This window comes from Schistocerca piceifrons, chromosome 2, assembly GCF_021461385.2.
Source record: "Schistocerca piceifrons isolate TAMUIC-IGC-003096 chromosome 2, iqSchPice1.1, whole genome shotgun sequence".
Classification (NCBI taxonomy): Eukaryota; Metazoa; Arthropoda; class Insecta; order Orthoptera; family Acrididae; genus Schistocerca; species Schistocerca piceifrons.
In genome coordinates this window covers 115611954-115636047 of record NC_060139.1, presented here as the reverse complement: position 1 = coordinate 115636047, position 24094 = coordinate 115611954, and the positions used below count along the sequence as shown (strand labels likewise).

The 24094-nt window shown below is 38.9% G+C and overlaps 1 protein-coding gene across 4 annotated transcripts in view; it reads right to left on the bottom strand.

Moving 5' to 3' along the window:
- LOC124775008 (regulator of chromosome condensation) overlaps window positions 1–24094 on the bottom strand; it is a 101179-nt gene that overhangs the window by 34126 nt on the left and 42959 nt on the right. For all 4 annotated transcript variants that reach the window (XM_047249762.1, XM_047249761.1, XM_047249764.1 and 1 more), the window contains exon 4: window positions 23323–23502. In XM_047249762.1, the coding sequence (XP_047105718.1) occupies window positions 23323–23502 (180 nt within the window). The remainder of the gene's footprint in view (window positions 1–23322; window positions 23503–24094) is intronic.

The window sequence follows — 24094 nt, the reverse complement described above, 5'->3', positions numbered from 1 at the left end:
CACACACGTATGTGTATGTTTAACAGCAGTGTAATGATAAGCTAGTATTAAAAAACATTGTCCTTAGGTCACTGCTTAGTAATGTAACAATTTGTGATCCATTTCAAATCTCTGAACATTACTGAAGAATGATTATTGATAACAAAATTATTACTGAATGTATTAAACAGCTGACATGTGTTTCCTGGTAATAAATGGTTTCTTAAATATTAAACTGTTTTCAGAGGAGGGGGAAAAAAGAAAGAAGGAGAAGAGCTAGCTTTATTGTTAGATGGAGTGACATTTTGAGACTGACTACTTTTGTATGACTGCACTGCTGTGAAGATAAAATGAGATACTTGCTAGCAAAGAATCGATGCTGAAATCATTAGATTTTATTTTTTTACTCTAATATTTTTGCAGTAGTACAGTATAATTAAAAATACTACCTACAGGCTACCTACTTAATATGAACTACACTTTATTTCAAGAATTACTTTTAAACTTGAGGTCTGCTGTCTTTTCTTCTTTTAGTATGTACTATTCCAAGAACTGATCTCATTAAAATGATAGTTACATTTACAGTCCAATAACTCTTCCATGACACTCAAACAGCTTTTTCAGCTTGGTTACTCAACACCTTTTCCAATACAAATTATCAGTTTAAAACTGTAAGTGCTTCTTATCAATTAATCTTTAAACTGCATAAATGCCCTGGCATTTATGGATTTTGGGCATTGTCCCAGACATTTATCCTGTGCATTTGCCCCAACTTGTAAATGCCCAGGCATTTAAATCACAACTCATCAGGTGTGTTGATTCCATACAATTAGTCATGTTTGAGAGTTTAATGTATGATTTGTTGCTTGGACTACAACAGACTGAGCACCTCGCTACAGAACACATTGCCTACATGTAATAAGAAAAATATGTAAACAGTCTGACTATAGCATGCTCTCATGATTTGGTTTAGTGGCACATCAATGGGTTGCAAATTATTCTTGTGTATCTGATGTAACAACTGCCTTCATGGCACTTACTTTGGTTTATTTATGCTTAATATTTTACTTGTCTGTGTGTACATTATTTATAAATAAATACTGTGAAACTTTAAATTTACAACCTTTTGCTTTCATATATGGAGCTTTGAAGATGACGAAGAAATTGAAGAAATGTATGATGAGATACAAGAAATTATTCAGGTAGTGAAGGGAGACGAAAATTTAATAGTCATGGGTGACTGGAATTCGACAGTAGGAAAAGAAAGACAAGGAAACATAGTAGGTGAATATGGATTGGGGCTAAGAAATGAAAGTGGAAGCTGCCTGGTAGAATTTTGCACAGAGCATAACTTAATCATAGCTAACACTTGGTTCACGAATCATGAAAGAAGGTTGTATACATGGAAGAACCCTGGAGATACTAAAAGGTATCATATAGATTATATAATGGTAAGACAGAGATTTAGGAACCAGGTTTTAAATTGTAAGACATTTCCAGGGCCAGATGTGGACTCTGATCACTATCAATTGGTTATGAGCTGTAGATTAAAACTGAAGAAACTGCAAAAATGTGGTAGTTTAAGGAGATGGGACCTGGATAAACGGACTAAACCAGAGGTTGTACAGAGTTTCAGGGAGAGCATAAGGGAACAATTGACAGGAATGGGGGAAAGAAATACAGTAGAAGAAGAATGGGTAGCTTTGAGGGATGCAATAGTGAAGGCAGCAGAGGATCAAGTAGGTAAAAAGATGAGGGCTAGCAGAAATCCTTGGGTAACAGAAGAAATATTGAATTTAATTGATGAAAGGAGAAAATATAAAAATGCAGTAAATGAAGCAGTCAAAAAGGAATACAAACGTCTCAAAAATGAGATTGACAGGAAGTGCAAAATGGCTAAGCAGGCATGGCTAGAGGACAAATGTAAGGATGTATAGGCTTATCTAACTAGGGGTAAGATAGATACAGCCTACAGGAAAATTAAAGAGGCCTTTGGAGAAAAGAGAGCCACTTGTATGAATATCAAGAGCTCAGATGGAAACCCAGTTCTAAGCAAAGAGGGGAAAGCAGGAGGGTGGAAGGAGTAGATAGAGGGTCTATACAAGGGTGATGTACTTGAGGACAATATTATGGAAATGGAAGAGGATGTAGATGAAGATGAAATGGGAGATACAATACTGCGTGAAGAGTTTGACAGAGCACTGAAAGACCTGAGTCAAAACAAGGCCCCGGGAGTAGACAACATTCCATTAGAACTGCTGACGGCCTTGGGAGAGCCAGTCCTGACAAAACTCTACCATTTGGTGAGGAAGATGTATGATACAGGCGAAATTCCCTCAGACTTCAACACGAATATAATAATTCCAATCCCAAAGAAAGCAGATGTTGACAGATGTGAAAATTACCGAACTATCAGTTTAATAAGTCACAGCTGCAAAATACTAACACGAATTATTTACAGACGAGTGGAAAAACTGGTAGAAGCCAACCTCCGGGAAGATCAGTTTGGATTCCGTAGAAATGTTGGAACACGTGAGGCAATACTAACCTTACGACTTATCTTAGAAGAAAGATTAAGAAAAGGCAAACCTACGTTTCTAGCATTTGTAGACTTAGAGAAAGCTTTTGACAATGTTGACTGGAATACTCTCTTTCAAATTCTAAAGGTGGCAGGGGTAAAATACAGGGAACGAAAGGCCATTTACAATTTGTACAGAAACCAGATGGCAGTAATAAGAGTCGAGGGGCGTGAAAGGGAAGCAGTGGTTGGGAAGGGAGTGAGACAGGGTTGTAGCCTCTCCCCGATGTTATTCAATCTGTATATTGAGCAAGCAGTAAAGGAAACAAAAGAAAAGTTTGGAGTAGGTATTAAAATCCAGGGAGAAGAAATAAAAACTTTGAGGTTCACCGATGACATTGTAATTCTGTCAGAGACAGCAAAGGACTTGGAAGAGCAGTTGAACGGAATGGACAGTGTCTTGAAAGGAGGATACAAGATGAACATCAACAAAAGCAAGCTGAGGGTAATGGAATGTAGTCAAATTAAATCGGGTGATGCTGAGGGAATTAGATTAGGAAATGAGACACTTAGAGTAGTAAAGGAGTTTTGCTATTTGGGGAGCAAAATAACTGATTACAGTTGAAGTAGAGAGGATATAAAATGTAGACTGGCAATGGCAAGGAAAGCATTTCTGAAGAAGAGAAATTTGTTAACATCGAATATTGACTTAAGTGTCAGGAAGTCGTTTCTGAAAGTATTTGTGTGGAGTGTAGCCATGTATGGAAGCGAAACATGGACGATAACTAGTTTGGACAAGAAGAGAATAGAAGCTTTCGAAACGTGATGCTACAGAAGAATGTTGAAGATTAGGTAGGTACATCACGTAATTAATGAGGAGGTACTGAATAGATTGGGGAGAAGAGAAGTTTGTGGCACAACTTGACTAGAAGAAGGGATTGGTTGGTAGGACATGTCCTGAGGCATCAAGGGATCACAAATTTAGCATTGGAGGGCAGCGTGGAGGGTAAAAATCGTAGAGGGAGACCAAGAGATGATTACACTAAGCAGATTCAGAAGGATGTAGGTTGCAGTAGGTACTGGGAGATGAAGGAGCTTGCACAGGATAGATTAGCATGGAGAGCTGCATCAAACCAGTCTCAGTACTGAAGACCACAACAACAACAACAACAACAACACGGAGGTTCACAAATTGTGTTAGCAAAGCAGCAAAGTCTGTGCGTAGGAATACCTTAAAAGTGAAGAGGTACATTTCTGTCACATAAGCCCGACATAATGTCCCTATACAACCTGTCACCATCCAAGCATTTAAATTATTTTTGTATGTGTACAAATTATTTTTGATAATTGTAAATGAAATAATATTTATAATTTTTAAACAATGGAAAGTCCAGGTTGGAATAACAACACTTTGAAAAGTCCAGGTAGGAATAGTAACAATGTAGGAGAAGATAGACTGCTAATTACCATTTAGATGATCCTGTAAGTCGCATACAGGCACAAGTGAAAGACACTGACACACAGCTTTCAGCCACAGCATTTGTGTAAGTGGCTTTTAATTGTGCCTGTCTGCAACTTACCATGTGATCTTTATGGTAAGTAGCAATCTATCTTCTCCTACATTGTTGCTATTTCTACCTGGAGTTTCCATTATTTGATTTGGCCGAACGGCATTTCTTCCATACTACAACCATGTGATGTTTTCCTTTTCTACTCTTTTCAGCGTCCATTCTTTATCTGCTTGCCTGAGTTTATTCATTGCCTTCAAAATCAAGTCTACTTTCGAGCCACACTGGATCAATGATTGCTCATGCCCAATGCATGCTTCAAGACCACGCCTATCATTCATGCAGCGTCTGATGCCCCAAATTCTTTCCTCCAATAGTTACAATTATATTTATTCCTGCTGATCCCAATTCATTCCTCATCCTGACACCCTTTATCACCACACACACACACACACACACACACACACACACACACACCTGTTCCTTTTCTCCCACTTCACTGTACATTTCTAACATAGCTGTGTGTATTGTTATATGGTTTCAAGCATTTTTTCACATTTTTATGTATCTGTGTGTGTTTTAGCATTTCTGTGTGGGTATTTAAGTATTTTGTTACGCATCCTTTCTCTCATCCAATTCCTCTCACAACCATCAACATCTATTTTGTCCCTTACTGTGCCTTTCCCATTTCCTTTACTCCATTCCTGCATAATGTAGCCCAGCTCCATCTTTCTGCACCAGTTCAGAAAAGTATACCTTTCCCTGGCTAAAACTCAGTCACACATCCTATTTCTCAAATGCTTCCTAAACCATGGAATACCCCTAGATGACCTAACCATAAAGATTCCTTTCTCTGGAACCCACCTCTCCTTTCCAAATGACCGTCATCTTTTCAGATTCTGCCCCCCCCCCCCCCCCCCAACCTATCACCCACTGGTTGCCTTCCAGGAATTCCTTACCTCCAACTTACCATCATCATCCTTCCCCAGATCCCTTCCACAGATCCTTCCCCAGATCCCTTCCACAGAACACCAACCTTTGAGTAAGAAAACAGCCATATGTGACCTCAAAACAAATCCTGACTTAATCATCCTACCTGTATTCAAAGATTCCACCACTGTTGTTACAAATCACAGTGAGTACCTGCCAGAAGACACTGCCAATTATCTGACTCATCCACCAATTAACTCTGCCAGAGTGACCCCATCCCAGAAGTCAAACACAAACATCAATCCCTGCTTAAAGCCCTAGGCTCTTCCCAGAACTTCTTCTTTGAGTCAATTTCCCTTCTCACCCCACATACTCTCCTCCTACATGCTCCCCAAAATCCACAAACCCAACAATCCAGGATGCCCTATTGTGGCCTGTTATTGTGCCCCAACTGAAAGAATTTCAGCCCTTGTTTTTGTTTTGTTATGTTATGTTTTAGGGCACAAAAACAACTAGGGTCATATGTGGCTATGTCAAAACTGTAGAACACAAAGACAAAGAGGGCAGTTAAAAACGACTACATGTCAATCCCAATCAACAGAAAAGAAGACAGCTAAAAACAGGGACTTGGGAAAAGGTCTACAAAATAAGCCATAGGGAAATGGAGATCCACAACTAAAAATTAAATGGCCTTCGCCATATTGCTACGATGGATAAAAGGTAAAACGCCATCAACAGCTTGTGCGTTGTTCACTAAAATGGCACATAACTCACACGGTAAACATGAACGGGTATGTAAACAGTTAAAAATAAAAAAAAAATGGTAGACAGTCAAAGTTACGTGCACAAAGTGGTGGGGGAGCAACACTTAACAAATGGTGATGGCTAAAAAGACATTGCCTAATATGCAACATAATTAAAATGATCTCCTTGCAGCATGAGGACTAAGAGGAGATCGTCCAAGCTGCTGGGAGAGGCTTAATAACACGGAGCTAGTTCCCATGAAGGGAGGACCAGTGGTGATGCCAAAGTCACACCATCTGCTGACAGACAGCAACACAGAGATCATAGGAGGGAATGTACGAACTAGCAGGCTGAGGTACGAGGACTGCAACATTGGCAGCAGCGTCAGTGGCCTTGTTTCCTGTCTGACCAATGTGATCAGGGACCCACATAAAAATCACAGTGGCTCCATCAAGAGTGAGGAAGTGACAGCTTTGCTGGACCCATTCCACTAAGAGATGAACAGAATACAGCACACATAGGCTTTGAAGGGTGCTCAGATAGTCTGAGCAGACAATGCAACTGAAAAGCCTGTGTCGCCAGATGTACTGCATGGCCTGATACAGGGCGAACAGCTCTGCTGTAAATACTGAGCAGTGTTCCGGAAGCCGATACCGAAAAACGTCGGCACCAATGACAAGTCACACCTGACACCACAGTCAGTCTGAGAGCCATCAGTGTACAAAAAGGTACTATCCCAAAGTTCCGTGTGAAGATCATTAGCCTGAAGGTGATAGAGTGAGGCTGGGGTAGTGACCTTAGCAACCAAATGAAGGCCAAGGTGAACATGGACCACCACACGAAGCCAAGGTGGTGAAGGGTTTACACCCACTGGAAAAGTTACTGGTGGCATGAAGTTAATCTATCAGAACTAGAGCCAATACCAAACTCCAGGAGGTAACAGATATGAGGAGGGCACCATATACCGGCAATCAAAGGAGTCATTGAAGGAGGAGGCCACACATGGCAAACAAACAGCACATACTACATCTGGTGAGGAGAAAGTCACCACAGTAGGACAGCAGTAGTTCGGCAGCTTCTGTATTTATGCATACAGACTCAATTGAGGTAGTGTAAAAGGTGCCAGTGGCCAAACGGATGCCACAATGGTGGATAGTATTGAGATGGCAAAAGAGGGACAGTTGTGCAGGTACTTAAACAGAATACCCTTAGTCTAGTTTCTAACGGACAAGGGACTGATACAAAGGGAGGAGAGTGGTTTGATCTGCACCCCATGAAGTACCATTGAGGACACTTAGGACATTGAGGGACCACATACAGTGGGCTGTCAGGTAAGACACGTGGGACAACCAAGGAAGTTTCCTACCAAGCACGAGGCCCAGGAATTTTGTAGTGTCAATGAACGGAAGAGCAACATCTGAATGTGGACAGCATCTGGCCCTGGGGTGAAGGATCGGGATGATGTTAGAACACGGTGCAGCTCCCTCATAGTAAAGGCGGCATTATAGCATTCACGATTCTGAAAAGAGAGCCTCCTCCGCTCATTTCCAATGAAGGAAGGCAGGGTGGTAGTGGATGGAACTCGAAATTGCCACAAAATGGTGGCCTAAGGTGTTGGAGTCAGCAATGTAGTCCACCATGACATTGCTTGCTACTGTCAGGCCGAAAATTGTGGAATGGATCTCGGTCCCAGAGAGCCATCGGAGGTTGGTCTACAAGACAAGAGGGTGTGGAACTGTTAAAAGAACTAGTACAGGAAATCCAGCTAGCTTTTTTGCTATCCCGAAGAACCTGATGACACTGTACACGCAACTGTTTGTAATGAACGCAGTCTGCCATCATAGGATGGCAGTTAGAAACGCGAAGAGCATATCTCCGTGCGCAAATCACGTTGTGGCACGCCTCAGTCCAACAAGGGACCGGGACACAGTGCGGTAAAGAGAGAGTGCTGCAAATGGAAAATTCTGTGGAGGTAAGGGTAATGTTTGTAAGATATTCCACCTGGTCTCACAACTGGGGAAATGTTGTTCATCGAAGGTCACCAGGGAGGAGTAAAGCCTCCAGCTGGCCTTAGCAGGCTGCCATCTGAGTGTGCACATAGCTGGGGTAGGAGTCAGCAAACAGATAGCACAAGTGAAATTGTTGCGGAAGTATGTGTCAGAGAGAACAGACAACTTGAGAAATGGGGAAGCAGGGCAGTGCAGAAGGATAGGTCCAAATGGGAATAGGTGTGTGTGGAGTCTGAAAGGAACATGGGTGCTCCAGCGTAAGGCAGAAGAGGTTAAGTTGGTTAAGAAGGTCAGCCACAATTGCACCTCTCAGGTAGGTTCTCTGAGAAACCCAAAGGGGATGGTGTGCATTAGTCACCGAGCAGCAGAACGGGTGAGGTACTTGCCCAATAAGGTAGAGGAAGTCTGCCCTGGTGACATCAAATGACAGAGGGGTGTAAACAGTACAAAGGGAAAAGGTCATGTGAGGAAGGAAAAGGCAAACTGCAACAGCTTGAAGGCGGATAGTCGGGGAGATGGGTTGACAATGAATGTCATCCTGTATAAGCAGTATCATCCCCCAGGAGATGGAATGCCGACCTAGGGGGGAAGGTCAAAACTGACTGGGAAGAAATGCGAGAGCTCAATGTTGTTGTGAGCACTTCATGGGAGTATTCCCTCTGTCCTTTCCGGCCTGCCGGTTGTGTAGCTGGTGACTTCACCCCATGAGGAGGAAGTTTGGTGGCGTGTTGCACAGCTGGAGGAGGCGGGAGGGACACTACCATGTTGCTAGATGTTTTCACAACTGCGGTGCTAAATTTGAGGTCGCATATCTGCATAGCCTGTCCTTCATGGAGCCTGATGTAGCAAGAACAGTACTGTATGTGCCAGATGGTAGAACTGCCAACCAGCCAACAACTTTCAAGTGACTGGGTAAGGCACTTTTTCCTTCATCTGGATCTCCTGGACAACCCGCTCATCCAGATATGCAGGACAATCGCAGGAGGTGGCGGCGTGGCTGCCATTGCAGTTGATGCAGTGGGGAGGAGGTGGACAATCGCCCTAGTGAGCTTTCCTACCACAAGTTACACATTTGGCTTGGTGTCGACAGGACTCTAGAGTGTGGTTGTAATGACGACACTGGTAGCAGCGCATCAGGTTTGAAATGTCTGGACGGACTGTGGTAACTTCATAGCCTGCTCTGAACTTTGACAGACGCACCACTCTATCAAAAGTGAGGAAAAAAGTGTGTGTAGGCACTAAGGATGAACCTACATTTTGCATCACCCAATGGATGGCAATGAAACCCTGATCAGAGAGGTAAATTTGGATTTCCAGGACTATGATTACCTTTCATCAGGCCCTGAAATGAGGGACACCCTACCCGAGATCCTTCTCAGCCCTTCTGAAGTTGTGTTCCATCGCCTACCTTATCTCCACAACATCATAGTCCATCCCTATGCTGCTCCCAATCCCAACCACTTGCCACAAGGATCATACCCCTGTAGAAGACACAAGTTCAAAACCTGCCCAATCCACACAACCAGCACTTCCTATTCCAGTCCTGTCACAGTTTAATCCTACCCAATGAGGGGCTGGGCCACCTGTGAAAGCAGCCACTTAATTTATCAGCTCTGCTGCAATCATTGCACAACTTTTTATATTGGTATGACTATGACCAGCTGTCCACCAGAATGGACGACCACCACCAAACCGTGGCCACGAGCAAAGTAGGCCACCCTGTGGCAAAACATGCAGATGAACATAACACACACTATTTCAATGGCTGCTTCACTACCGGAGCCATCTGGTCCCCCCCTCCCCCCTCCAACAATAGCTTTTTTGAGCTACACTGATGGGAGTTATCCTTACAACAAATTCTCCACTCCCGTAATAATACCGGCCTCAACCTACAGTAACATACTGTCCACACCCCCTTCACTGAACAGTTTTCACCCCCTCTGTCATATCAACTCCTCCCCAAGTCATCTCCCACCCTCTTTGTTGGCTGCCCTCAGTCAACCCCACTCGCCAATCTTTCCCCACTCTTCTCTTCTCCTTTTTTCCCTACTTCCTTGCCCCACAACCTGCTGACATTGTGCCTGTTGGCATTCTAGTACCTGCACACTCCACCAGACAACGTTCCTCTCCCCCCCAACCTCTATATTACTATCCCTTTCTCTTCCCATCCTCCTCCAGACTGCTGCTTACATCCTACATGACAGTTGCAATCTGGCCTGAGCTGCCAGAGTTAGATGCTTTGTGAGTGAGTTGTGCTTGCTCGTGTGTATGACTGGTGTGTATTCCTCTGTTTCTCTTTTGCTGATAAAGGCTGTGGCCGAAAGCTTTGTGTTAGTGTGCCTGTCTGCAAAATACTGTCTCTTTTTGGCCCGAGGTCCAAGTCTGGATGAAATGTGATAATTGGATTGAAATGATTCTATAAAACGCTATCACACTTTTTGTGCGTAGTGGCTTCAATACTTTCCTGTATCACACTTGACAACAATAACGTTTGTGTGATGTCATATATCCTCTGCTATAATTGGCTGATATAAGTGCTGTGTTGTTTTACATATTTGTCAAACTAAATGACCTTATTTGGTGATTTTCTTATTTATACTTGCCAAAAATGAAAATATGGAATTTAACAAATGCACCGCATTGAAGACCTCTCCAAATCGGGTCTTTTGCACACAATTTCTTGGGCAAAAATGTTATATTGTCAAATAACCAGGGTGGATTTAATTTGAACCTAAGGTATCTTTGCTCGATGTCACATACAGGGTATCAGATCTTTATGCTGAGAATGAACAGTTATTTTAAGGTTATAAGAAATCTCAGCCTTGAGAAAAAGTCAAGGTCCAATCCCAACATTAAATAACTGGGAGCCAACAATATTATTAAACTGCTGCCCTGAGGTTAATGACATTTATACAAGGAAATGAAGAAAATGGCAAATTCATAGCACTTTGTTAAAACCATTCATTTCATAAAACTTATGTCCCTATTCCTAGAATATATAGCTAAGAAATCAAAGTTCTCAGTTTTGTTTATGTGCCTTATGACTTAGCACCTTAGTTATTTGGTGAGATTATCTTAATTTCCCAAGTTATTCATCTACTGCAACTTTCCATTATTCAGCAGGCAATCAATGTTTGACTGTAGGCACTCTTGAGTCACATTCACTATTTCCTCGGCTGTCTTAATGTTACATACAAACCAAATACATGAATATAAAAACATACGCACTATACATAGATTGGTCTTCAAATCAGAAACTATACTACATAAAGATGGCTTGACTCCACTAACAGTTTATAGATATGGTTCTTGCACATGCTTAATACTTTTAGTGCCATGCATTTATAAGATTTCAGATGTATATTGCCATGTGATCATACCTTAGATATTAGGACATTCTAAAATTTATAATTAGATCCATGCCATTAATTATAGGAACTTTTTTTCATTTACAAGTAATACAACCAAATACAATAATACATTAAATGCTCATTCAACACACATTGAGACGTGTTTAGTGTTCATATACTTAAGAATCTTACACGTAAAAGTTGCTTGCTATGCTGAATAAATCATCAGTTTCCATGTAATATTTTGCAAATCATTGTCACCGGAAGTAACATTAAAACAGGTGCAGTGCATAAGCAGCGTTTGTCATCGAACATCCTAAATCTCCAACAAACATTTGAAAACTTATTCATAAATGACATCCAATACACCTAGTGTACTATCTCTCTCTTAACCGAATTCCTAATTCACCAACGGTGTAGACAGTAAAAGTGCTATTTCATAGTTCATCTTCATCACACCTTTATAATTTGAAGAATAAAAGGTCAAGCTGTCATTGATATTAATACTCTTACCCATTCTTTTGTATTGTGACATATCACTATGGTAAACTGATGTGTTAACCCTATGTCTACCTAATGAATAAATGATAGTCACGACAATTTAAACCAATTTTGTTACTCAAGTAACTTTGGTTACTAAATTCTGGTAGTTCTTGTTATTGTTTGCAAATATAAACATGAATGCAGCACATCTTCAAGAAGGGATGACAATGCCAGTTCTACTAAGTGTTGCGGCACTTGTTGGATTGGCAGTTCTTCTGTGCTGCAGCGTTCCATCTTGAAAAAGTGGAGTACACCATCAAGTAAATAGCACCATAACAATGAAGACGACGACCACATCAAAACAAGACAGATTCTCGGTATTAGTCAAATATATGTAACAGTAAAAAAAAACCTTTTTTAACAAATATCTGGGTATTCAAATATATTTTTCTTTAAATGGAGGTTTGCAGAATACACAGAATGCACTCCAAGATCATAATTCAAGCATGTTTAGGTGATATAAGTGCATTTTATTAAAGAAAATATGGCAATTATTATACTTTTTTTTTAAAATCAGGTCATCTTGTTTAATGATGAATGGGAGGAAGAATTAGACGGCATAGTGTATATGGAGGTTAAAGAAGATTTAATTAATGGTGAAGAAGATGATGGCAGTAGTATTTGTGAAGAATATGAGAACCAGACTATACCAATGGAAAGTGGGAAGGTATCATCAGATAAGGAACATGTGGACAGACATTACGATTTAGATGTGATGCTAAAAACTTTATGGGATACTTATAAGTGTTATAGTGACAGCGACAGAGTAGAAAGCATCATCAATATTATTTGTGAAGAATTGCATTCCAACTGGGAAGGTAGAACCAATCAACAAGGGACATGACATCAAGCAATCATCTGATGTAGCTCTAAGCAAAATTCACATAAGTAAGAGAAATTGTGCAGAAAAAAAGGCTATAAACAACTTAAACTTCAGAGAGATTGAGGGTGATTTGTTGCATGAAGATGAGGAAAGCAGGAAGGAAAAAGTTTTAGGTTGCCCGTATATACATATAAAAGTTGCAAATTAAGAGGGAGTTTGCCTCTTAGACACAGGCAGTCCCGTCTGTGCCATTTCTGAAAAATTTATAGAGACCAGATAAGACATAGTGCTGACTTTGAAGAAAATCCTGCTATTGGAATCAAAATTAAGGGAACAACTGGTAGGCACAGCAAAGTTGTAAACAGGCAAGCCTTAATATCTTTCACAATTAATGATGTAAAGTATAACTAAGGATGTTTAGTAGTACCTGACCTCAATGAAAATATTTTTTTCGGAACGAATTGGATACAAGCAGTAAATGCAGATTTTGACTGTAATAACAAAAAGTTAAAGCTCACCAACCCAAAGACAGATGTAACACTTGTGACTGAACTAATTATCCGAGATTGCCTAGAGAACAAAGATTAGAAGAGTGATTTGTGCAAATGAGAAAATTGACATTAACGAGGAAGACAATGAAGGAGGATGCAGTGAAGACAAGTATGCTGAATTAGTCGCCACCAAACTAAAGGAAGCTGGGAGTCTAGACAAAGAACAGGCAGATCAATTAGGTAGTTTGTTGTGGGAATACAAAGATGTGTTTAGTGAGGAACCTGGAAAAGTGAAAAACTATGAATGTAGACATAAACTAAAACCTCATGAACCATTTTTCATCAAACCCTATGGAGTACCCATATCAAAACGAAAAGCTGTGGAGAAAGAACTACAAAAGATGAGTGGGAAATAATTGAAAGGTGCAATAGTGCATACAATGACCCATTGGTGGTAGTTTCCAAACGTGATGGTGGAGTAAGACTTGTCCTTGATTCAAGACATTTAAACAAATATCTTGAGAGGGAAACTGATCATCCTGAGAACACAGACGAGTTATTACATAAGTTTCAACATATGAAGTACATGTCTAGTTTAGACTTAACAGCTGGTTTCCATCAGGTACCATTGGAGATTCAGTCTAGAAAGTATACTGCATTTTTGTTTGGAGGAAGATGTTATTGCTATTGTGTTGTACCATTTGGCCTTAATGAATCAGTTGCAGAATTTATCCAAACATTAGATTTTGTTCTAGGAAAAGAACTGTTAAGCAAACTAATCCTTTATGTTGATGACATACTTGTAACAGGAAAGAGTTGGGAAGAACACATCCGTTTGTCGGGTGAAGTGTGTTACAGATTGAGACAGGAAGGGATGTCATTAAACTAGAGAAGTGTAAATTCAGAGTTAGACAGCTCAAATGTTTAGGCCATACCATCTCAGAAGAAGGAATCTTGCCTGATGAAGAAAAACTTGAAGCCATTGCAAAATTTCCTGCACCCAAGACTAAGAAACAACTTAAACCATTCTATGAAATTTGTGGCTACTACCGGAAATTTGTCAGCAATCAAGCTTTAAATGCACCATGTTTGATCAACTTGTTGAAGAAGAACACCATTTGGGTATGGGACAAGGATTGTCAGGAAGCATTCGACAAGTTTGATCAACTTGTTGAAGAAGAACACCATTTGGGTATGGGACAAGGATTGTCAGGAAGCATTCGACAACATCAAGATACACATGTCCAATAGTAAAATGTTATACAGATCTGATCTTACAGAGAGCCACTTTGCATTATGACCGACAGCAGTGACTACGGACTGGGAGCTCATTTGTTCCAAGAAAAGATTATAGATGGTGTGATGGAGCATAGATAAATAGCTTTTGCAGCAGAACTTTGCAAAAACATGAGAAGTCATATACTGTCACCGAAAAAGAACTGTTTGCAGTCTATTGGGCTTTCGCCAAGTTCAAAAATTACTTATCAGGACATCAAGAAGAAGTATACACAGACCATAAGGCTTTGATCTATATACAAGAGTGTACTTTGCATCACAGCAGGATAAACAGGTGGGCACTATTCTTCCAGCAGTTCACTATACAGTAAAGCATATAAAAGGAGAAGAAAATCTAATTGCTGATGCTCTATCAAAATTGCCAATAGGGGGAGAAGGTGAAAATAACAGTGATGAATGTGAAAGGGAATTTCAGATTATGCATCTAAAAGGGGTGAAAGATGAGAATGAATGAAATCAGGAAAATTTGTAATGACATCATATATCACAACCATGATACCAACTGGAAGTTAGTTAAAAGTTATCTGGGTAAGAGAGGATATGAGAAAGTAGAGCAGTATTATTAAGTGCACAAGGGTATACTTTTCAGAAGAAACAGTGCAGACAGTGATACTTGGAGATTGTGTTGGCCAGAGCAGTATATTGAAGTATTGATAAAGTATGTACATGAGAGTTTCGGACATTGACAGGTGCCAGAGGGTAAAAGTTAGTAATCAAACCTGCAAAGGATATATGCAAAACATCTTGCCAAAAGATCAACTACAACTTGTAGCAGTTGATCTTTATGGATCATTGCCTAAGGCAAAAGGAGGATTTTGTTACATATTTGTCATGGTGGATCTTTTTTCAAATTTCATTAAACTATATCCATTGAAGAAAACAACAAGTAAGAAAATCATTTTGGAAATCAGAAGAGACTATTTTACAAAGGTAGGAAAACCGAAAGCAAACTTTCTGACAATGGAGCACAATTTACTTCTAAACTTTGGAAAACATTTGTTGAGGATGAGAACATTAACCATATTCTGACATCTGCTTATCACCCGTCAAGCAATCCGGCTGAACATTACATGAGAGAAATAGGGAGATTATTTAGAACTTATTGCAACAAAAAACATGTAAATTGGTTAGAGTACGTTGACAGGTTTGAAGATATACTGAACAGCTTACAACAATCGTCTACTGGGTCTGCCCATATGAAATTCCCAGCATGTAAGACTATGAGTACACAGGAAAGAGGAGAAATAGCCAAGAAAGTAATGGAACAACAGGGGAAATTGAGGAAAAACAAAAATGATAAGAAATTGAAACAAACAAATTTTAAAATCGATGATGCGGTCCTGGTGAAAACATGAAAAATCCAAGGCTATAAGCAATGAATTAAAGAAATTTTTTTGACATCTATATTGGTCCATTCAAAATTCAGTCTATGCCACACCCAAATGCACACAATTTAGTGTATCCAAAATCTGGAAGGTTATTTGGTTTACGTAACATAACTGAACTGAAACCCTATAAGCAAGTGTCAAATGCCAAGAAAAAATAAAATGATGTAAATCCCCTCAGGAGGACACATCTTTGTGTCAAGTGTGTGGTGAGCACTAGGTCTCAGAGCAATGTAGCATTCTATTTTCTTCTTTTCATTTTCGGATGCTACATCTTTCACTCATCTATAAACCTGTACTGAAGTTATCTCTAACTGAAAATACTCTCCATTCTCTGTAATATAAGTTTTCTGTAAGTAATATGACTATTAAGTGACATTATTTGAGGAACAATTTGAAAATTTAAACTATATACTAAATTTGACTTTCCTACAGTGGTGACTGACAAATTATTGTAGTTATACTCTGTAGAGCATGTATTTGATTTGTGGGTGCTTCTTTGAGAATTACAGACATCGTCACGATTTTATGAATTTGCTAATGAGATATACAAATGGACATGTTCCACTGTGACAAATGACATTTTGTGAAAAAATTGTTATTACAAGATGGTGTGATGAACAGTCTGTGAGTTTGATATGATAAAGAGTTAAATGAGATCTGGGGGGGTCAAATATACTGTAGAGTGGAATATACTGAAATATTAATCAAAATGAATGGATACATACATAATTTATCTTTGTTCTTTGACTTTAATCTGTATATAGCTAAATCTTTACAATTTAGAGATGCTTAATTTTGTGTGATTTTGTTTGTAAATATGCTAATAGTATAGGGTATTATGTGAATGAGTTCGACATATTATACCTGATGTGACCTTAATTTAACCTGCACGACTACCTTGAATAATGAGATCATCCCTGTTCCTACCTAGAGCACTGTATTCAAGAACCTTACCTGACCTGGAAGTGAAAATCAAAAGACTGTGAAACTGATAGTGGACTGTGCTATTGCAGTGTAGAGACTGCCAGAAAAAGAGGGGTTGCAGACTGATGATTGTGAGCTGCCAATTCCTTAAGATGTGCAATGTGAACCAATGACTGGATTGACAGCTAAGAAAAGAAAACTTTTTTGATTTTTTTCAAAGTTGTGTTTATGTATTTAGCAGTTATTCATACAAGTAATACTTGTAAGAGTGGCTGGAGGGGATGGGGGGAGGGTGTATAAGTATAACAATACAGCCTTCCCCAAACTTCATTGAAATGTCTGATACCACCTTCTTTTTATATGCATCCGGATAGTTATCAGACAATTCAGTGATTTCTAAGGCCTTGTATGTATAAGGTACAAATGCTGGATTGAATGTATAATAAAGAAATTGAAGGGATAAATATTTGGCAGAAAATATTAAAATGCTGTGGAAAAGTTGGCATAGGTGGCTGGCACCTCTAATTACCATAATTACAGACAAGTAACGAGTTAACACAAAGAACCTCATTATCTTAAGAAACAGCTTGGAAAGTTATTAGCAAGTGATGTATTTTCATTTGTTATCTATACTTATGTCCAGTTCTGTAACTGATATTCTTTGTAATTACATTTGTAATTAATGCTCCAATTGTTTACCTCTCACAGTTTTCCAATTGCAGAAACTGAGGGCTTATTTGTATGTTCTATGTATTTAATCGAATAAAGCACGAGCTCTGTACTACCATTACATGTTAGGGACCAAATCCAAACTAATTAATTCGGTAACTAAAATAATATGAGAGATATTATTGTAATTAAAGTTCAGAATGATTTTCTTATGGAAAACTAAAGATATTACTAGAAAAGATTGTTATTCAAACATTGTATTTTATACCTTATTCGGCTGTAACATCAGTTTCTTTACGTTTTGTAAATTTTAATTGTAACATTGAAATTATGCAAAATTAATAATTAAATATTTTGTGAGCAATTTTTAATATTCTATATAAGGGGCCAGGCTGTGAGGGAGACTGCTGGATGGTCTGTTTAAAGTTACTTTTGGAACTCAAAGAGATCAGTCTGTCCATGTTTTGTTTACGTGACAAGTGTGCAGTTCGGATGTCAATTAATGTAAATAAATCTTGTTAAACATGAAAATTTCGCATTCATTCATCAATGGACCAGGCAGAAGTAACTTAAGTTAAGCAACATTCAACATGAACCATTACAATATGCAGCAAAACTGTCTCCAAGGTGAAACAACTTCACAAGACTTGCACATTAAGTTTGTTGTTCTCCTTTTTTTGTTTTTGGAACATACATGGCAGTTCCTTCATTTTTGTTTATTTGTTTTGGAAATAAGCTATAGCTGGTGTTGCTTTATATGACCGGAAAGACTGTCAACCGGATCATGATGAGACGTACGCAATGTAGTGGCAACTCCCAAGTTTTTCTCAGAAGCAGGTACATGGGCTTTTATCCACGAATCAGACACTTTCAATTAAAAAAAAAATCATGAAATCAGAGACTCTTGTGGTCTGTATTGAAATATTGCCATGTACGGAACGCATTAAATAATGCGCAATTAATGAGGTACATGCAAACCCTTTCTGACCATTTTATAGTTTTTCTGTATATAGGGTAATAACTCAAATATTGGTCTGCCTGATCCACTCCTTTCATGTATTTGTTGTAGTCTAATACACTTTCAGTTTTTTTATAGTGTAATTGGTTTTTCTACATTTTCTTTGAGTGTCAGTCAAAGTGGCATTACGTATTGTAGAGATCATTTGCATCGTTTTAGTTTTCGAAGCTGTCCATACCTGTGCGAGTACTTCACCTTTCCACTGATGACAAGCTTCAAACACATTGAGTTTTGCGTGCTTTAATTTTTCCAGAAATCTTATATTTTGCTGTATCATTCCACAAACTCGAATTTGCTCTTCAGGTAACTTCTCTGCAAGTTCTACACTGTCAAAACAATTATCCATGTAGAGGTGATGCCACTTTCCGAAAGAAGGTGTCAATAATTCCATCACTGTTTTTGCTAAAGGCTGTCCTGCGCCGCTATATACCTTGAATGAGGTAATGTATCCCATACTCTAATCACACAGCATCCGAACGTATATGTCATATTTCATAATTTTCGACGGATTGTATACTTTAAATTTTACCGTCCACACCACAGTATCATTCCTTCATCGATTGAGATGTTTTGACTTGGATTAAAGGTTTCTTTACACTTTTTGGAAAAATGTAAAAATGACAACATTTGTTTGAATCGGTTGCGGGACATCGTTTTGTGAAATATCAGCGTGTCTATCAACGGATTCGTTGACCAATAATCATCGATCCTTGCCCTTTTTTTTCCCCATAAGGATAGCAAGCCCAAACCATTTTCTAAGTTTGGGTCCTGTAACGTCGTCAAATTTGGCATTTTTTATCCAGTTTCCTTCTATTGCAATTCTGACTGTAGTACTTGTTGGTTTTGTTGCTAATATATTCAAATAGATTGTTCAGAATATAATAGAGGGAAACATTCCACGTGGGAAAAATATATCTAAAAACAAAGATGATGTAACTTACCAAACGAAAGCGCTGGCATGTTGATAGACACACAAACAAACACAGACATACACACAAAATTCAATATTTCGCAACCAACGGTTGCTTCATTAGGAATGAGGGAAGGAGAGGGAAAGACAAAAGGATGTGGGTTTTAAGGGGGAGGGTAAGGAGTCATTCCAATCCCGGGAGCGGAAAGACTTACAACACACACATATACATCCGCACGTATACAGACACAAGCAGACATTTGTAAAGGCAAAGAGAGACCTTTACAAATGTCTGCTTGTGTCCGTATACGTGTGTGTGTGTGTGTGTGTGTGTGTGTGTGTGTGTGTGTGTGTGTGTGTGTGTGTGTGGGCGCGCGAGCGCGCACGCAAGTGTATACCTGTCCTTTTTTCCCCTTAAGGTAAGTCTTTCCGCTCCCCGGGATTGGAATGACTCCTTACCTTCTCCCTTAAAACCTACATCCTTTCGTCTTTCCCTCTTTCCTGATGAAGCAACCGTTGGTTGCTAAAGCTTGAATTTTGTGTGTATTTCTGTGTTTGTTTGTGTGTCTATCAACATGCCAGTGCTTTCGTTTGGTAAATTACATCATCTTTGTCTTTACAAATAGATTGTTCCCAATATACAATTCTATGATATCCTCGACGCTCTGTGTATCTTTGGGAAATATGTATGGACTGGGAGATCCTTCAAATTTATTATTGGTCCTCGGTAAATAGAAGTCTGACCACTGAGCACTACTGTCTTCTCCTGATTCATCCAAATCAGTTGGCAACCATAGCATTCGCTGAATTCTTCTTGGACGTATTTCACTATCTTCCGACGATTCTGTTTCACTTTCATTTTTTTATATTCACTGTCTTCTTCCCACTTGGCCAAGTTGTCCAAAACGTCAGAGAAGACGTCCACGTATTCATCGTAAATAATCGTATCGTCTCTTTCGACTGCCATGATGAAAGGGCACGTACTTGTTGATGTGTGTAACTTATTGCTACCTAAACAAAACAACAACAGAATGCAAAAGATAGTAAAGTGCTGTCACCGGCCACTGCGCGATACTATGCTCATGACACCACTGTGTTGTTGCCAGCCACTGAGTGACACTATGCACACAACACTACTGTGGTGTCGCCGGCCGTTGACCGCTACTTTGCGCACGACGCCACTGTGGTGTCGCCAGACAGCATAGTGTTAAGAATGCTTCCTTATTTTTGAATATGCCACATCTGTAAACATCGCTAAATCTTATTTCTTCACTACACTGGAAGGGTTTATGTTATGATGTCATCAACATTACGAATGATGATCAGCTTTTATTGAACTGTAAGCTATCTATGTTTGCAGGCCATAATGCCATAACAGTAAAATTGATAACTTCAACACTTCAGTACACAAACAACTACACTTTTCACACTTCATGGACCCCGTGATTGTGATGTCAGATCACATTATTTAAGTCATATGGAAATAGATTTCCATTTCTTTGAACACATCTGCTTTTATCTCTACAGGGGAAGTCAAGTTCCTGACTATGATCTACTTACATGTCAACCAACTGAATTGATTGATATGTACTGCATCACAACAAAAAAAGAGCTGTGTGAAACGAAAAGAAACCAGAAACTCACTTTACCATGATAGGAATTATGTGATAACTAGATTTCCATTTGCAAAATGTTTCTGTTTATTCCTTAAAAGTGTACTTTTTCTTAAAGTGGGGTTCGTTAAAAATGGGGAAAAACAACATTTTTCTTATGGAGGTTTCACTGGGACCGACAGTTATTTGCTAAAAGCAAATTTCCTTAAAAGTGTATTTATTAATTCTGAGTTTTACTGTACTTAACTTTCTGTTGTATCTCGAGCTGCCAGTTTTGACATTTACGTGGATGTTGAGGGATCACTGTAGCATTCCTTATAAAGAGTTGTTGATACAAAGAATCATTGTATTTGAGAGTAGGAATATGCATCATTTTAATCTGGAAAGTGTCATATTTATTATTTTAATTGGATATGTTTACGTAAAGGTAGGAAGATTAAGGTTTAACACCCCACCAACAATGAAGTCATTAAAAGGCGGAGCACAAGTGCTGTTTTGTTAAGGATAGAGAAAGAAATCGGCTGTGCCCCTTCAAAGGAACCATCCTAAAATTTGCCTGGAGCGATTACAGGAAATTGCAGAAAACCTAAACCTGGATGGCCACAGGCGGATTTAAACTGCAGTCCTCCTGAATGCGATTCCACTGTACTAACCACTGCAATATCTCACAATGTGATATGTTGCTATACTTTTGACATCCAGCAAACACTGCAAGAATTTGGTAACAAAGCCCAATATCTTCAACATTGGTGGTCATGGTGAAATATCAAGCTGGGCAAATTAATAGTCTTAAGTTATAGATCATGAGCAAAATAGTCATCTGCAACTAATGAGAACACTGCGCTTTGCAAAACCAAAACCCACATCCACAATGGAACAAGTCTTCAATAACAGTCAAAATTGTGTGGGTTTCAGCATTTTGTATGATGATTCCATAATTATTTCCATATGTATCAACTATCAAACACACACACTGAAGTGTTTCAGGTTGGCTTGGTCTGCACAGAGATTTGCTATACTTCATTTCACACACCAAACACTTAAATAAAATGCCACCTGAACATTCATTTTATATACAATGAACGTTGCTTAGGCCGGTATTACATTATCAAATATCTTTGTCAAAAATCTTTTGTCAACGATATCTGATGGTGTAATAAGGCGTTGCTGTAGGTTTGATCAAAGAAGTCGCTTGTCTTCTGTTCACTGCAATGTGATATGTTACCACATGGAGCGCTAGCATTGCTGCAGCGTTCTGTCGTCTGTAGTGTTTTTATAAACATTGCCGGTAAATACAATTGGTGTGTGCCGACAACTACAAAATTAATAGAGATGTAGGCCTATGAAGCTGATGAGGCACTTTGCAACATGAGGCACCCTGAATACAAAAATAGTTTAAGAAGATTGGAGACCTGACCTGACAACTAACCTAACATAACCTAACCCAACCCAACCCAACCCAACCCAACCCTCTCCTGTAGCAAGGAATCTGAATGTTACAGTGAGCCTGTCTTCTGTGGATGTAGCAGTTCTTAAGTGAATATTATGCTTTGTGATATGAGAATAGACTTCACTGAGCACATACAGAAATGTATGCTCATCCATCCTTAAGTAATTGATGTACGACTTGACGTCCTCCACTATAAGCTCACGTAACAGGTTTTGTTGAATGCTTTTATCGTGTCGTCGTAAAACCCACGGCTTCACCCAGGTATGTTTCCTTTTTTTCCCCTGCTTCTCTTCCGCATGTGCAGACAGTGCAATTGTGGTACATGCAACTGCTGCAGTTAATAACAAGTTGTTGTTAACTGCTGCAGTTAATAACAAGTTGTTGTTGTCAGCCATCTTTAACTTTGACGAAAAATATGATGACAGTGTAATACTCCTTCTAGCGCTACATCAAAGATCTTTGTCAAATATATTTGACGGAATATTTGATCACATCTTTGATCAAATCTTTGACAAAGAAATTTGATAGTGTAATACTGGCCTTACTGAATATTTGGTCACCATTAATTATTATTGAGTAGGGTCTAGATAGTCTGTGCCCTGAATCTGTATGCCTCATTCCAGGCTGCAGATAAAGCTGCTGAAAATTAACGTCTCATTTCATTCACTCCACCACATAAGAAGAGAGATTCAATTCACCTTCTTATATTATCATCAAAATTACAACTCAGTACATGATAAATGAGGACAGTTACCAACTCTTATACTGCCTCTGTACTATGTACGTAAAAGATCTGATATTTAACTTGATAAATAATAATTACAATACATTTATTATCTTTGACATTTCATGGTCTTAGATTTCATGGAGCTCTTTCTTACGCACCGCCCACTTTCTTCTCTGACATATTTATTTAAGGACATGGTACCTCTCATTCAAGGAGTGGGATGTATCACTACAACACACAATAATGAGCGCTGAGCTTCCTTTTCTGTTGACTACAAGGAGATACTGAAAACTGTACACTCATCTGAAGCGAAGGTCAAAAGAAAGATATTACTACAATTTTTCAGGGAGATTTTGTGTTACAATTATAACATATTTGGGATTAAATGGTTTAACCTGAAAGACATTAGTTAAACATAATCTTTATACATACTCTAAATGATCCCCAGGCAAAAACTTGCCCCTTCTCTGTCAGAGCAGCTGTGTGAGAATCTCCTGCTGTTATCTGAACAACAGTACCGTCAATCTCCACTTTTCCTGGTTCTGTTTCTGAGTTACCATTGCTTGTGTCCCTGCCTAATGCACCTTCATCATTACAACCAAATGTGATAACCTAAAAAAAGAAGAGTAAATTAGTTTAATCCACAAAGAGTTAAAGGAAAAGAAAATTAAAAATAACAAAAAATTCACAGGCGTACAGCTAGCTGTTGGTAATCAAAAGACATGACATTTCGGTAACTGATCCTATCACCACTACCTTATGATTGTGAAAGGATCTCTTGCTGAAATATTGTTTTTTAGATCAACAATAATCAGCTGTACACACTTTGGATTTTCTGTCAGCAACTATACCAAGACAAGAATAACAAAACAAAGTGAAATTTCTACTGCTTCGTGGATTCTAGGCTGGGAAAAATGAGTGAGTGCAGTAAGTTCTTTCTGGTCCTTACTTTAGACATAACTACTCATCAACACAATATTAGTTGATAATCACTTGAGTGGAAATAAAGTAATGTTAGATAATTTGGACTAATATTTGAGCTTTCTGAGAAGTGACTGGGGCTAAAATATATAACTGTACCATGAGATGGTAATAAAATGAGTCATGTTATTGCTAACAGGTCACATAATTCAAGAGTTGTCAATCTTTAAGCGGGTAAAGATATGCAGATAAAATACTAAAGACAGATAATTCACTTAAGAGC